This window comes from Phymastichus coffea, unplaced genomic scaffold, assembly GCF_024137745.1.
Source record: "Phymastichus coffea isolate CEN01 unplaced genomic scaffold, Cenicafe_Pcof_1.1 PCOF00066, whole genome shotgun sequence".
Lineage (NCBI taxonomy): Eukaryota > Metazoa > Arthropoda > Insecta > Hymenoptera > Eulophidae > Phymastichus > Phymastichus coffea.
The window spans coordinates 1,190,030-1,206,164 of record NW_026706877.1 but is presented as its reverse complement, the minus strand read 5'-3'; the positions used below and the strand labels follow the sequence as shown (position 1 = coordinate 1,206,164).

General features: G+C 34.4%; 1 protein-coding gene across 2 annotated transcripts; it reads right to left on the bottom strand.

The window, feature by feature from the left end:
- Nucleotides 1–1,346: 1,346 nt before the first annotated feature.
- On the bottom strand, nt 1,347–15,400 carry LOC131667513 (ornithine decarboxylase-like). Of its 2 annotated transcripts, none has more exons than XM_058940963.1 (8): nt 14,818–15,400; nt 5,038–5,212; nt 4,623–4,869; nt 4,466–4,542; nt 4,209–4,382; nt 3,757–4,096; nt 3,189–3,612; nt 1,347–3,025 (listed from the first exon to the last, which is right to left on the bottom strand). In XM_058940963.1, exons 3-8 carry the CDS (start codon nt 4,807–4,809, stop codon nt 2,794–2,796), a joined length of 1,434 nt encoding a protein of 477 aa, XP_058796946.1. In that variant the 5' UTR covers nt 4,810–4,869; nt 5,038–5,212; nt 14,818–15,400; the 3' UTR covers nt 1,347–2,793. The 2 variants fall into 2 exon arrangements, with proteins under 2 accessions (XP_058796946.1, XP_058796948.1); XM_058940965.1 differs by lacking the exon at nt 14,818–15,400 and adding an exon at nt 6,001–6,259.
- Nucleotides 15,401–16,135: the final 735 nt, after the last annotated feature.

The following is a 16,135-nucleotide window of genomic DNA, read 5'->3' as shown; positions in this document are numbered from 1 at the left end:
TAATATAAATCTAAGGACAAAAATCAATCTGAAAATAAAGCTATAGATATATGCAAGGTTTAAAAATTAAAATTATTAAATAGAATTTTGTTTAGAAAAATAAAAAAAAATATGGCTGTTTTTGTAAAGGTTTCTCAGATTAATATAAGGCAATATTAAGTATGCTAAAATGAAAAAGTCTTGCATATGTCAAATCAAAGAATCTCGTTGATGACCACTATTTGTTCATCTAACTACCCAATCCACACTTTTTGGACTTGTAAAAATACATTCGGGTTATAATTTACAACTTTGAAATATTTATGATAATATTAATGCCAAAGAAACCTGCTGTTTTGTTTTAAGTCGTGTTTACGGCACAAAAACTTGATTGGGATTCATTGCGCAATCAGACGATTTTGCCGCTCAGGACAGACTCTCTTTTCCTCTTTCTCTCTCTTTCGCACAAATATACATATGCACACTTTTCAATAGTTTTTAAACGTAGTTCATTCGGATACATAATCAATATCTACATAATAAACTGATTTGACGTTTAAACGAAGAAAATGTCTGATCTGAGATTGTTTTTATCGTAATCAAATTTAGTATCGTTTGCAATTTTTAGAATGATGGGAAATGAGAAATATTAGTTATATTTTGTACGATGGTTCATTATTTTATATGTACGCGTATTCGTTATTTCTTTTGTTATGATATAATTTGCAATATAATATATCTGTAGAGTTTTATGCATTATTATTGTAAGTGCGATTGAAATAAATTGAAGTATACATGGAAGTTTACGAAGCAGTCAAGACTTTTTATAATAGAAATAATCGTCAGTTAAGCTTTGCAGAGATTCTTTATCATATTGAAACCTGATTCTAACTTTTCTTTCGATGCTGATTTTAAAAATTAGTATTTATAGCGTGATGATTTTGCTACTTCAACTTTTTTTACCAATTCACTTGGTGCTTTTACTAATACTTACTAAAATAAAAATTACTCATAGCAAAATAAATTATAAATTTTAAGAAAGCATATAGACATGATATTGAAAACTACTAGTTTGGTGGTAATTTGTACTAGAACAAATCAAATTTATCTCACAAAGTTTCCTCTCAACTAATTTGTTTTACAGAAGAAAATTTTTATCTTTACGAATTTCATAGCTAACTGACGATGCCATACTTTTGTCTTTATTTTGTGATAACATTTTTCCTTAACCTGTCGTGAATTAGACTATTAGAACAATACGTCGAAACAATAGTATCAACACATATTAATGATTTTATTTAATAACATAAGTAGATAATATTTTAGTTTGAATGGTAGTAATTATTAAATGACATAATTCATATTAGTACGTCTGCAAACACAATTTATTTGTCTACTGCAGTTCATTACACGTGAAACCTCACGAATTTACAATTAACAACAACAATCATAATTAAAATAATAATTAATTGATAAGTATAATACAATAATTATAATAATAAAAATAAGGAAACCTAATTATCAGTTTTTGCTTCTATGACAGCTGCCTCAATGCTTTTTTAAAAATTCTAGCATACCTACAGAGTGAAATTTTGCATTCCCAATTTTCTTCAGCTGGAAACGAACATGGATTTAATTGCATTTTTTTTCTAAAACTTTGCGCTGTGAACGCATTCTTTTAAAAACAAAATCCAAATGTTATAATGTTGGTGGTTTTTCTTTCTTAAAAATAGTTATTATGCAGTTTGTATCCTTAACATATAATATTAAAAACTTTGCACAATGCTTCCATTTGACTTTCATGAAAAGGTATTTCGCTTTTCAGCGTTGTAATACAGGCTAATGTCATGAAATCATGACGTTGACTGTAGTCAATGAAATAATAATTACAAAGAAAGCAAAAATATAATTGTACGACGTAAAAGAAATGCAAAAGGCAGTAAGAAAATATTCACGAAATCGTCAACTCGGTTTACACGTGTCTCGCATGATTTTATATTCGTCTAGAACGACGCATGCATTTTTTTGAATGTTAAATGCTTTGAAATTTAAACAATGTCGATGTACTAAGAATCATCAATACCGTATACTGCTACTCGAGAAATAGACATTAATATGTTTAACACGAATATGCATGCACACGAGAAAAAGAGCAACGATAACGTTACAACCATTGTTACGTTTCTTTTTATCGTCGACTGCACTTTACTTTATCACCAATTTTTCATTAATTACTTAAATACTCGAATTACTTAATCTTTGTTTAAAAATGTTTTTGCTGATCCCTTCGAATTTTTCAATTGGAACATGTTATTATGGTCTTTGACGTTGTTGATCCATCTTCAATAAAAAAATTGTGTATCCTAAGAAGAAATTTCTATAAGACTTTTTACAGCCAATAAAATAATTACAGCAACATTAAAGACCACAAATTACGTGTTTTCTCCAATAAATTATTCAAATGACTACTTTTAAAATGTATTGCTATACTACGGCAAAGAATGTATAGTATCTCTTTTCAAATTAACATAAGCATTATAAATTTCATAATTTTCATAAGCGCGCAGTCAAATTTACGTTGTACTTATCTTTTGTAACATTGATAAAATCTCTTATTTACAATGAAACACCCAGCGCTTACTTACAAAATATTACATTTAATACACCGCAGTGTTTTAATTTTTGCTATAAAGAAGGAATGTTACGTCTGTAACTGTAAATATTATTTTAAAATGCACTATGATTAAGTACTACGTAAGGCCGAGTGTTTTCAATGTAATATTGAGACTTATTTTTAAATATTGTGCGTCATTCTCAGTTGAGCGTTTCTACCTCAACGTAGTCATAGATGAAAGGTGGGGGAGTAGCTGAATCCACTAAAATCTCCTCTTCTGAGCTTATTTCAGATGAAGCTAATTCCATGGTTGGGTCATTCCATGCGTTAACATCTGTTCCTCCAATATCCAAACCAAGGCGCAAATTGGCTGGAGTATCGCCAAGTACAAAGTGCTCTTCAGTCAAGGGCAGAGCATCTTTCAGTAAAAGCCTGGTACAAGGAAAAAGCATCCTTTGTCAATATCAAATGTATTTTATTTAATAAATTATTCTGTATATAGATTTAGAACGAGTAATACTAAATTTTGAGTAGTGTTATCAAAAAATCTTGGTGTAAAAGTAAGAGTATTACAAAGTCTAGTACAAAAACTTACCAGATGTGTTCTTCAGCGACAACGTGGACTTTCGGAATCGGAAAACCATTGAATGGAGAAGCAACAGGTAAAGTGTAAGCTCCCATATTTTCAAAGATAATCCAGTCGCCAAGTTCCATTTCGTGCATCAGAACGTTTTCCACGACTTGATCGAGGCCATCACATGTAGGACCCCAGATACTTGACGGAATCAACTTTCCATGGCCAGGGCGCAATGGTAACGGTACCACGTGCTGGTGATCGTAAAGTAGGCAGTTGAAAGATCCGTAGACACCGTCGTTGATGTAGTACATGTTGTGGGTCACCGTGGATGGAGATTCACTATCAGCGCGAACGGAGCGTTTGCTATGGATAGCTGTTGCTAAAGTGAAAGCTGATGCAACATAGAATCTACCTGGTTCAGCGATGATGTGCACGTCATCAGCTAAAACAACATAGATAAAATATTATTTATACATCGGAAAATACTGTGTACTTATTTCGAAGTATTGTCGGTGACTTGCAATCAGTATCATTCAAATGAAATTGAAACTCGTTTATCTTGCGTGGATTCATAATTTACACTTACATGGAAAATACTCATCGAGAGCATGATTGACGACATCGGCGATTTTATCGATGCTTGTACCCTTGTTCCCCGGATAACCACCGCCGAGATCGAGGAGGTAAGGCTTAAATCCAATGTCGATGGCCAGATCAAAGAGGCTCTTAGCATGACATATAGCTCGATTGAAAACTGGAGGATCTTGACAACCAGAGCCGACGTGGAAGCTAATTCCAACCACGTCAAGATCCAACACGCGTGCAGTGCGAAGTAGATTCGGGGCTTCGAAAGTTGGATCGCAACCGAATTTCATGCCTAGTTGGCATTGGGCCACCTCTGAATCACAGCGAATGCGGAGAACAATCTGCAAAAATAAGTTATTAGAATTAATTATATCATGTAGCATTGCTAAAAACAGCGTTGTCGGCTAATTTCGACCCGTTTGTAATCTTTCTTAGCATTTTGCCTTTTCTTACTTTAGCCGAAGGGAAGAGTTTCTTGATTTTGTGCAATTCGCTCTCATTATCGACAGTCATAAGGTCAACTCCGACGGCAGCAGCATGACGGATATGCGAAGCTGGCTTGGCTGGATTGGCGAAAATAATTCTAGATGAGTCAATGCCAATGTCCAGAACCTTATTGATTTCATTCTGCAGAGGAAGCGAAAAATGCATTAAAATCGTTCAGTTGCAATCGAACTTTTCACGTGTAAAATATATTTTAAGACAGTTACTTTGGATGCACAGTCAAAACCGACTCCGAGTGAAGCAAGTACTTCCAATACCGTAAGACTGTCGTTACATTTAACAGCTGAAAGCATAAAGTCAAATCGGGTTCGATAAATGTCTATACTCGCTATATGTGCATTCGGCATTGAAAATGCAACTTACCATAAAAAGGATCTACGCGAGGTAGTTTCTCTTTCCATATTTGGTGTTTCTGTACTATATCTCCGATGTCAAGTACGTAAAATGCTTCTTCTTGCAAACCACTGTTAGCGATGTCCTTTACCACGGTCATCAAAGTGGAAGTGTTGTTCAGAACGTGAATGCGTTCGTCCAGGTTGGTTACCTTCATTTTGATTAGTTTAGGGAGTAAATAATAAACTATAAAACTCTACGATAGCTAGGCAGCAAACTGGAACAGACGTTAATTGAGATTTTAATTAAATATTTTCTTAGCGAAGACAAATAATTACTTAAATAGAATTCAGAATTTTCAAGGTTTTCACATAAATGTGACTTGACAATTTAGTTAAATCGAAAACACAAACTAATTTAAATACGTCAACCTAAGAATACTCACGAGGCAGCTGTCAATTAAAATGATGAGAGTCGTGGGGAGGTAGGGTGACGAAGCAAAATGAGTGTTAGGGGTGCTAGCAAAGCCACGGGGGCTCTGCGTTCAGGGCCAACTTCCAGTTGCCGCTGCTGCTCAAACACCCAACAGACTGGTCGACCAGCCTATCGCAAACGGAACCCTGAAAAAATACATCGAACGATTCATTACTATTCTGCGGTTTAATATCGAATTGTTATGAATAATTTTGGTCAAATAAAGCGATTGGTCAACTGTCAGACAGCTTGGCGCTCACTGTACAAGAAGATAACCCAACTGATATATCTTTGTTACGAGCGAAGATCTTATCTTTCGTGTACGGAGATAAGCTAGATTTATAATTGTTATTCATGTGGCAACACTTTTTTTATCATCTACGAGACTCATTTGCGCAAATATTCATCGATAAAAAAACTATTATTGAGCTTTCTTCCAAGAAATTATAGAATTTCAAGAACTCGATTTTCTTATTTTTGAGTGTTCATGATTTATTATGACTGTGTACATTAACTGACTGTATTTATTGAAATAACTCGTTATTGCTGTTGTCATCACATCAATCGAAGGATTCCTTTTTATCTTCAAGAAATTTAGTGATAAATATATTTAAGCACACAAGAGGCTACATTTTTAACTGAAGCGCTTTACAAGTGTGTTTCATAAGCGATGCCAATAAATGATTTACTCAAGGAAAATTACGCATACGTATGGTATTAGTAAAATCTTCAAAGTGCAAAAGCAAAATCTCTAGGTTGAATGCGAATGAATAATGTCGCTTGAGGTAGAACATACATTTTTACGACTAATAAGACTGTTATTATTACGGAGTCACCGTGCACAAAGGAAAAAATAATAGAATTATTCATATACATTTCCGTATATAGTTTGGCGTGACGCAAGCGTAACGAATGAAATTGCAAAGAAAAATACCTTTCCGTGGGAAGTAATTCTCGTGCCGGCTTGATCACACATACAATAAAAACCAAACTTGGAGCGAAACGTGCAGCCAAAAGATAGACTGCACAGAGATAGTCCGTGGACGACAGTTACGCGTCAAAGTACTTGTAAGTCGAGGAGCCGAAAAATTGAATGGTGATAGGGCGAACAGGATCGCGAGTATACGAGTATAGAGCTGTAACTGCGGTTGGAACTTCACTTCAGATTCAGCGCGGTTCTGAGCTCGCAGATACGATTTAGGCCACTATTTATATGAATTCGATAAGTATTATCAGCCGCTCTACTTGTAATCGGTCTCAGACGTCGTCGTCGTCTCATTCTCTCTTATCTGACAATATTCCTGACTGATATGCGCGCGCGAGCGTGGGATATAGGCACTCGCGCGTATACCCAGCTCATCAGCGGAGGGGGATTGCAGCCGAGCGCTGCTGGGGGGCGGTGGTCGGTCCTCGCCAGTTTTTCCTGGATTTTCACTGTAGACGTCTTATCGCTCGCACTCATGACTCGCGCGTGAAACTGTCCATCAAAATCACTTCATATTTCTCAAGAGTCTTTCTTGTCAATAAAATACTCATTCTTAATCTGCTATCGCGCGTGCGTACTAGTTTAATAGGGAGATGTGATTCCTACAATTCTTACCTGCAAAATTTAATCACGCAGAAAATTCAATTTTAAAGTTTTTCTTTTTTTTGCCACTCGATCCTACATAGCGAACAAATTCGCGAAAAGTGCAAGTTTGTTTTTCTTAAATAACTAAAAAACTATAGCTCCTATCAAAAAACTTTAAGTGAGAAAGTTACAGTTTATAAAAAGATCTATTGATTACATTTATTAATAATATTGATTGTTTTAATACTTTTCGAGATAAATTGAAATAACCCTTAAAAATTGAGATATCTGTAATTCGTTAACAGTCGTGTTTCCACAATTGATATTTACTAAAGCTTAAGGATATATGACTTCAAGTTTTTTTGAGCATGTTTTTTGCAAATAACTTTTCCACCCCACGTCTTATAAAAGTGATGTCTATAGAAACGGATTCCTGTGATTTTTCTCATGAGCTTAAAAAAGAAAATTCTGTACTACGATATTCTAGAGATAACAGATTTTTTTTAATATAGACGACGCAATTATTACTTTACAGCGTTGCATTTACTGGACAAATATAATAAATAAATAAACTTTCAAGAAAAAAAAATACTTCGACACGCTTCATTTATTTGATTGACAAGTAAAGTTAGGTGTTTGACATGGAGTGTCTTCTAGAGTATTATCTAAATTAATGCGTACCTTCAAAATGATTCGCTTTTAGAAAATCTTTAATTTTTCGCGATTTTGAATACTTAGATAAATCGTTTTGTACTTAATGTGAGGTAACTTGAGAAATGGTATAGCAGCATGTGCTTTTTTTAAAAATGATGCCACTTACAAAAAGATTTTTTTTAGTGGCATCATTTCTATTGCGGGTATTCAAAAATGTGAGAAATTAAACATTTTGCAAACGCGAATCATTTTGAAGGTATACATCAATTTTCTAAAAAATGCTCGTCGTATCAACTCCCCCCTTCGCTCACTCTTTTACCCATTCAACAAACTCTAAAAAACATACTCTGTGCCAAATACCCAACTTTCCTTGTCAATGAAAAACTGTACAAATAAGCAAGAAACAAAAATTGTTTAGAATTTCATTTTCTACATGATCACATTTTTTTACAGATAATAATTTTAGGAAATTTAACATTATGTCATGCGGCAGATTGCTTAGACTGTACATAAATTTCCCTCATGCTGTTTTATGTTATTTACACAACCATTAAACATTGGCCTTTTTTAATCCTCTTTAAGTTTGTGTAAAGCTGTAGCGGATCATGCAGAGAAAACTAACAGTTATTATAAAAATTCATTTTTTCCCTATTTTTCATGAAGCTTATTCTACAGTATTGACTAAGCCTAAAATTATAAAGAAATATTGTCAGAAAAATGGAATTTGACTAACTAATGCTGACTACTCAAAGTGCATTACGTTTAGAAGAAAAGTTACAAAAATTTTACACAAAATACTTTAGTAATTTCTTGAACAATAAGTAACATTAAATCAGATTCCAGCTGAAATTCTAAGATTTAAAAAATAATTTGTATTTGGAAACATCTGGTAGAAGAGAAAATGTTATTCTTTATCTGGAAGGGTAGCGAAAAATCAATCTTAATTCCATATAAAATTTGAATCTTTTAAATCGGTCAGGTGGAGAATCAGAATTAGATTGTGATTGTATAATATTAGGTAGGTGTTCTACATATTTATAATTATAGAGAACCAAGACTAACCCCTACAGTGTACCTTTGCAGCATTCCACATGAAAGAATTTCTTTAAGTAACAACAATAACAATATTTGAATCATTTGAAGTAGCAACTGTATCTGTGATTTTCTCATGAAAAAAGTAATGATAATTTAATAGATATTTTGCCAATTACTAGAAATTTACGGGATGCTATGTCAGTGTTTGAGAACAGCGTATTAACAAAAAATTTCAGTATAGTAATCATTAATCTACAATTTTACAAACTAAAATTTATTCAGACAGATATAGGATATTTTATAAGTTCTCATGATAGTGAAATGTAAATAGAGAGAATTTTCATAGCAAAAATAGCCAAGTGATCAAGTACTAGATTTAACAAATAATGCCAGAATCAATGTCATAAACAATATTCCTACATTATACATACTACCATACAGTTTTTTCAAATGTTACTGTTATAATACAACCGTCAGCATCAATTAATGAAACTTCATTTCAAGTCTGTAAGTATTATGAAAGAAAATAATAATTCTAAATTTTTATGGAATGAAATTTAAATATCAATATTTTTCATAGATAAAACGAGAATAGTCACAAATTTTGTCTGTATAAAAAAAAAAAATAAATTAGACAGTGAGTTGGTTTGTTTAGAATCTATTAATCACGCCTGGAAAAAAGATTTATATTTTCTTTCTATAGAAATATCATAAATACAAAAAAGGTTCATCGAAATACATTACTGTTATATAGCAATATGGTGGCATAGTAGATTTTAGGATAGAAAACTTTGTAACATAAGTTTGAAAAGCATGAAATTGAGTTATTCACAAATTATAATAACCGATTAAAAGGATTGTTAAAAATGTGTAGAATAGAATCATGGAAATTGTATACACACTAGAATGCCCTGTCAACATTTGTAAACATTGCAGAGTGATTTTAAAAGTTTTTAACCTGAACACATAATATATACATTTTTATATATTACATTTATATTTTTTTTTTCAGGATACTACTGAATAGAAATCCAATGAAAACCAGCAGCTGACAATATTGAATATCCGTAGTAATAATATCAAAACAGACATCATTTGTTAAGTCTTATATTTTATTGAGAAAACTTTTATTTACTGTGAGCTATTTGGAAAGCAATCATTCAACTTGAGTTTGATAATGATTATATTGCAATAAAAGAGGTTCATATATTGATTCTCTACTTCGCAATAAATATATAACCTTAAAATTTATTTTTGTAAGTTTTGATTTTGAAATCGCGTTATTTATTTTGTTTAATTTACTTTGCAGTTATTTGTTCAGTTTTAGGATTGTATAAGTACATTAAAATGAATAATTCAGACAGTGATTTTAGTGGCAGTAGTTGCAATGATCTAGTTTCTAATGAAATCCGAGAAATAACAACAATGCCCATTGTTTGATTTACAGAGAAAAAGCTTAATAAGATCTTTAGCTAAAGTAAAACAATACCTCCCATGTGATATCAAGTGCTATCTAGGCAAACCGTACATCTGTGTTCTGAAAATAGTTTATAGTTTTATTAAAAAATGTAATATAAAAATCTAATGAAATATAATTAATTGTGTCTAGTGTAAATATATCCTAAATTTATTAATTTTTGTTTTGTATAATAAACTGCTTTTGTAATAAAGTTAATAAAGCTATAAATTAAACGAAAATTATTAATATTGTAATTGTCAAGTGTTCAATAAATTAAGTCATTAATGTATTACATAGGAGTAAGTTCCTAGTAATAAAATCATTTTTAGTTTTTAACCTTGATAATCTATATTCTACAATCTTGTGTACTCAATGGCTCCCGATCATTCATTCACCGGTAAAGCAAGTATTAAAATTATATTTGATTTTTTAATTATAACAAATTATTATTTATAAAATAAGTTATTGTATATTGATAAAACGTATGAAAATTAACCTAATATTATCAGGAAGAAGACATTTTAAGATTATATTGTAATAACCTTAACTATTTTAATACAATCTTTGGCGAAACCATTCATTTACCAGTGAAGTTACTCCTACAAGCGAGATTATTTTTTGTATTAAGCTTTTAAATTTAAATTTACTTTGTAATAATACTAATTATTATAGTTGCAATGCAATTAGATCTTTTTGAAAAATATGAATTTGAAAAATATATTTGCACAAATTGTACGTTACTAAATGACGAATTGACACTTTGGATATAATTATTATAAGGATAGAAATTGCATATAGATATACAAGTATGGTTGAGAGACGGCGAGAGAAAATAGTAGATTTCGTATCTAGATCGGAAAAGTATTAGTTGTCAAACATGTGCTATGGCCTTGCTAATTTTCCAGTTATGGCGCGTGTACTATTTTTTTGCTCATTAAGGTCTAAATTAGCATGGTACCGAGCATGTCGCAGTTGGGTATATTTTCACCTCGAGCGTCAAACACGCGTTATGAGCGAATAAGTTTGCGACCTTGGTTTGTAATTCATTATTTTGTCCAGTGGTCCGAAAGTAGCATTTTCCAATTCCGGCTGGATCGGTAATTTGCTAATTTCTATCTCGGTGGGCAATAAATCATTACATTTAGTTTTACAATCAGTCCATTTGCAAACATTTTTTATATAGTTGCATGTTGCATATAACATAACGAAAATTTATTATATTTATCATACACAATGCAATAAAAGCAGTCATACACCTAATTTGGTAGCCACAGATATTCGCCAACAAAAATTCTCGTTGGACACTTATTCAGACTTATTTAGGGTTTCCCAAATCTACGACGCCGAAGTTTAAGCTGTCTATTAATATTGAACTGCTAGAAGATTAAATCATTTGTAACTGTCCTAATTTTACCATTAAATTTTTGCCATTTTTCATTTTCAACAAATTTTTTAATAAAATCAATAAACATTCAATCATCTAAAATATTAACTATTTATTTTTGCAATACAAAAGGGTTGACGAGTCATAAAAATAATTAATCGCTTGATGTATCAAAAAAATTGAATATTTCACACACGTTTCTAGGTTAAAAAAATAATCATTTTCTTTTTTCGAATCGTAAAAATTAGACTACTTTTGCTTATTTTATTGGAGTCTGGCTACTGGGAAAAAGACAGAACATTCTAGAATAGTGTTGAGACGGTCGAGCGCTCATTTGCTCGTCGCTCCCACCCCTATTTTCTACAGAGCAGTGAGACCGAATGGTCGCTTCAGAGCATCTGCGCGCCATTCAATGATCAATCTAGAACTTATGAGCCTTATACAGGAGGCTAGTTTTTCTATAAGGGTCTACATTAGTTTCTTACTTACCAGGTCAACACTTGATGAACACAGTTGGCTAGAAAGACACCTCCAAGGTCTTTCTAACCACCGTCATAACGCCATTAATTATGACGGCATAAGTCCCTTGGTATAGTAGCTGTTAGCAATATACATCAAATTGTACACACTCGCACAGAGTTCTTCGTAGATAAGGAACATGTCATTATCGCCAGTGCGAATAGATTGAGTGCATATGATCCCTTTTGAACAACGAGAACCCGTGAAAGAAGACAGTAGCGACTGAACTATACTCTCAGATATTTTTCAGGTAGAATTGAACTCGAGACTTCCATTTTCCCGGTGACAGAGGGAAGCGTTCTTTTCCTTTCGACCATTTGCAGGGATCCAATCAGCGATTTAGGTGGGCGGTGCGACAGAAGATTTGCGCGGACTGCGAATACCTGCGGAAGGTCAATGTTGTCTCTTTTCTCCGAGCCTCCGATGCCGTCATCAGGGAAAGCCCGTCTAAATTTTTGCCGAAACGAGTTATTATAGAAAACCGCCTTTCGATTCTTTTAGTTTTATTTAGTTATTTAGTTATTGTGTTTTAGTGGAAAGTAAAGAAAATGTATTCGTGATTTAATTGGCCGAAGGATAGTCACGTGATCAGCTGTTACATGATAACATATATGTTGTGTCCATCGAGACGACCCTGGCAGAAAGATGATTGATTTAAAAAAAAGTAAAATATACCATTAGCTTCGTCTTAATTTGGTCACTCGAAAATTGCTATTTTGGAATTTGTACCCCCCAAATGTTAAAAAAAAAAACGATATTTCGGAAAACTACTCCTGGTAGAAAAATGATAGATATCTCAAAAGAAAAAAATACCACTAGTTTCATTTTAATTTGTACCATCAGAAAAATGTTTTTTTGGAATTTGTACATTTGACAATTAGAATTTAAAAATATCAATATAAATACTAATATCTAATTTGATTATTGATGTAACAATTAATACGTATTAAGCAAAAGTGAGATTCTGAAATTGCGCACTACTACTAATTAAAAACTAATGAAATAATGCAGGATGATAAGGGTGACAGGAGCGTGGTTTTCTAAAAGAACTGTTAAGGAGTTAGAACCGGATTGTGCCGGAAAATTTGATGCTATTGCGTAATTTTGTTTTGAGACGGAGGAGAGAACGCGAGTATTTTCGCGCCAACTGACCTTGAGGAAAAATACCTGTCCCGGCCACTTTAAAGCTGGGCAATCATCTGATGATTGGAGTCTATCGTAAATATACCCGGACGTTCTCAACGACCGGCGTGCGCGCACGTTGATAAATTTGATAAAGCGAGTCAATCATTCAACTCAACTTTTTTCTTGCTATATCTCAATGATTTTACTGCTTAAATGCCATCCTTCGACGTACTTTATTTTATATAAGGATAATTATGATTATGATTCTTTGTAATTTCACTAATGACACGTTGAATTAGTCAACTCGACTGATAGTGTCAAGTACATTTAGTTGGAATGTAAAGCATAGTAAACTGACAATCTCTTAAAGAAATAATGACGGTTCCGTACCGACATCGATAATCATTCCGTGTCAAGAGCAACTACACGATTACTAGCAATAAAAACTTTCTTTTAATGAAAAACGCATACTTGATGGTCTAAATATTTTATTTATCAGATAAGAATAAGCGTCGCAATGATTTTGCTAAATCGAATCATGTCATGACTTTATTTTTTGACGCAAACGCATTACAGTAGTATTAGTTGGTAGTCAGAATTTTATCAGTTAATATCCGCACATCACAAGGTATAATTAACGCAAGAACTGCGGGCTACCGTTCAAATTTTTTTCATCAATAACGTTTCAAGATAAAATTTATATGCGAAACATCCGTTAGATAAGACAGGTAGTGGATTTATTCTTACTTTTCTTTGTACGCAGATTTCCAAGAATTTCGTTCGCGTTTGCGTGTGTGCTTTACACGAGCGTTAATCAAGGCAATTTCGTCAAAACAATAACGATGTATATTGAAAGCGCGTGCACACGCTCACAATTGACCTAAATTCGATGAACCCTGCTCAAAAGTTAATTTATTTCCGAGAATTAAAAACATATCTGGTTATTTTTTTTAACAATACACGCATGCAAGTCAGTTGCATTTATCTCGATTTATACGCAAGCGGAGACGCGTTTCGGTCGTGCTATAATTTATTTCATTGCTCTTGAAATAAAAGCTTGTTTTCAAAATTATTCATTACAATGGACAGCTTGCAATCAAATCATGTTCGTTTGAATGATCGCTTCAATATTTCTTTAGCCTTCGAATATCACTTTTGCATCGATATTCGTAATTTATTCTTGAATAAGATTTTAGTGCCATTTATTTGTAGCTTCCGCAAGTGCAGCTGACTATACTAAAGAAACAATAAGTAAATGTGGCAGCGAGTAAGGTGTCATTAAACAACAGGTCATAACGCGACTGAATGAACAAAAATGAAAGTCATAGAGGGAAATTATGCGAAAGAATGTAATATTTGAAGCAGTTAATCTGAGAGTGTACGAGATCGTTGGAAAGAAATGCGCAATAGCGTATGTAGGAAAGAAGTCAAACCGAAAAAGCAGTGTCCGGAGAAAAAATGAATGAAGTCGGTCAACAATTGTTATTACAAATAAAAGATCTATTCCTCGTGATGAAGTTACGACGGGAATGTATACATCTCGCGGCGATGACCTTTTACATTGCGAAGTATACAGTCGTGATGGCCGAGACTGCTCAGACGAGGCACGAAACGACGAACAAGGGGCAAGTGTACCATCTCTATTTCTTTCTCCCTTGCGCCCCTCTTACGCTCGATGCACTACCCGCACGAGCGACGATAAAATCATGCCTCCTTGCTGACGATCGGCGCATTTACGTCAGCAGTTTGCGATTACGTTCTACGTTGAATTTCAGCCTCGAGTGTACATAATATAGACATCTATCTCACGTCTGTATAAAAAATTGGAATATTGTACTGATAAAAAGCAGCACGCGCGACGTACGACAGCGTGAGCAAGCGTAGATGGAACGTGTGCGGCTGGCAAGCCAAAAGTCGAATCGAGTCGAGCTCTCGCTTCGCGCGAATGCTGGCAGAGGACACGACGTTTAAAAACGCAAAGATATGAAGGTTGTAGCTATCTCACCTTATCGGACGATCGCCACCCTGCGGGCCCGCACTCGGTTATCGACGGAATGATGGAGGCTTGATGTGACGGTGTCGAAGAAATGAGTCAGAAGGCAAGCTGTCCAGACGAGCGATGCTCGGGGCTGGACTCAGAGCGGCGAGCCTTGGCGCTCAGGTTGCTCAGCTGCGGGCGGCTGCTCTCCAAAATGACCAGTGAGCCACTTGCAAACATTCGTTACCTCTTCCTAACTCGACTTCTTGCAGTCAGCTACTGCTCCTCTTGTAACGTCCACTTGCACTATCTTACGTTGGTAGCGGGAGCGACTGAGCCTCCGCACGACGCACGTCTGTGAGTAATGGATTTACTGCCGATTCCCCTGGATGTTCATGCTCAGCAGTTAAAATAGTTAAGGTTTCTTGTGAACTCGGAGTCGAGGTGGCAAGCGAGCTATTTTGCACACGACGCTTCTATGGCTGGCTGCGCGTGACGGTTTAGCTCGTCAGTAAAGAAGTGGTAGGCAGAAAAAGAGGAGGAAACGAACGAATGAAGAGCTGTCGACGACAAAGTTCCGCCGTTCCACGATGGAGACTGAGGAGGAGCGAGACGTGCTAAGAGCATAGAAGGAAAGAAAGAGAGAGAGAGAAAGAGAGTGTGGGGGCCATGGACTGCAGAGTCAACCGAGAAGCACGTGCGAGAGCAGAAGGGCGCGCGAGCTTTCGATTTATGACCCCGGCTCACGCGAATCTCTATGATGCGACCACCACACCAGAATGTTGTAGCAGCCTGCAGGTTAAAGTGTAGTCGTAGACTCATACATATGCGATGTACGTTAGCTTGTTGACTTGACCCCGGTCCCATACTACGTATGAATGCGGACGGATACGGACGCGAATCGCAACTCTAGTAACATCACTAAAAATATCTAGTTCGATTATTTAGTATCAACACTACCGGTAGTGAGCAAAAGTAACTGTTGTTTAAATCTGTAGCGCCGAACGTACCACATTTAATGTTCAAATATCAGGTCTACAATTTACTTTTCAAATTCTCATGAATATTGCTTATTGATGAGTATGCTGATGTAAAAAAAGCTTTTGGGATGATTAATACACATCATTTATATATATTTTCTTCTTCTTCTCATATATTCAAGTACTTCCATAAAATTAAGGCCTAATTCCACTAATTGTAATTGAAAGTCTATCAATTCTCTATCATTTGCCATCTTATAGACTGCAATAATGTAAAGGTTAGATAGGCGTTACATTAAATGTGGTACGTTCGGCGCTACAGTTTTAAACAACAGTTACTTTTGCTCACTACTGGTAGTGTTGGT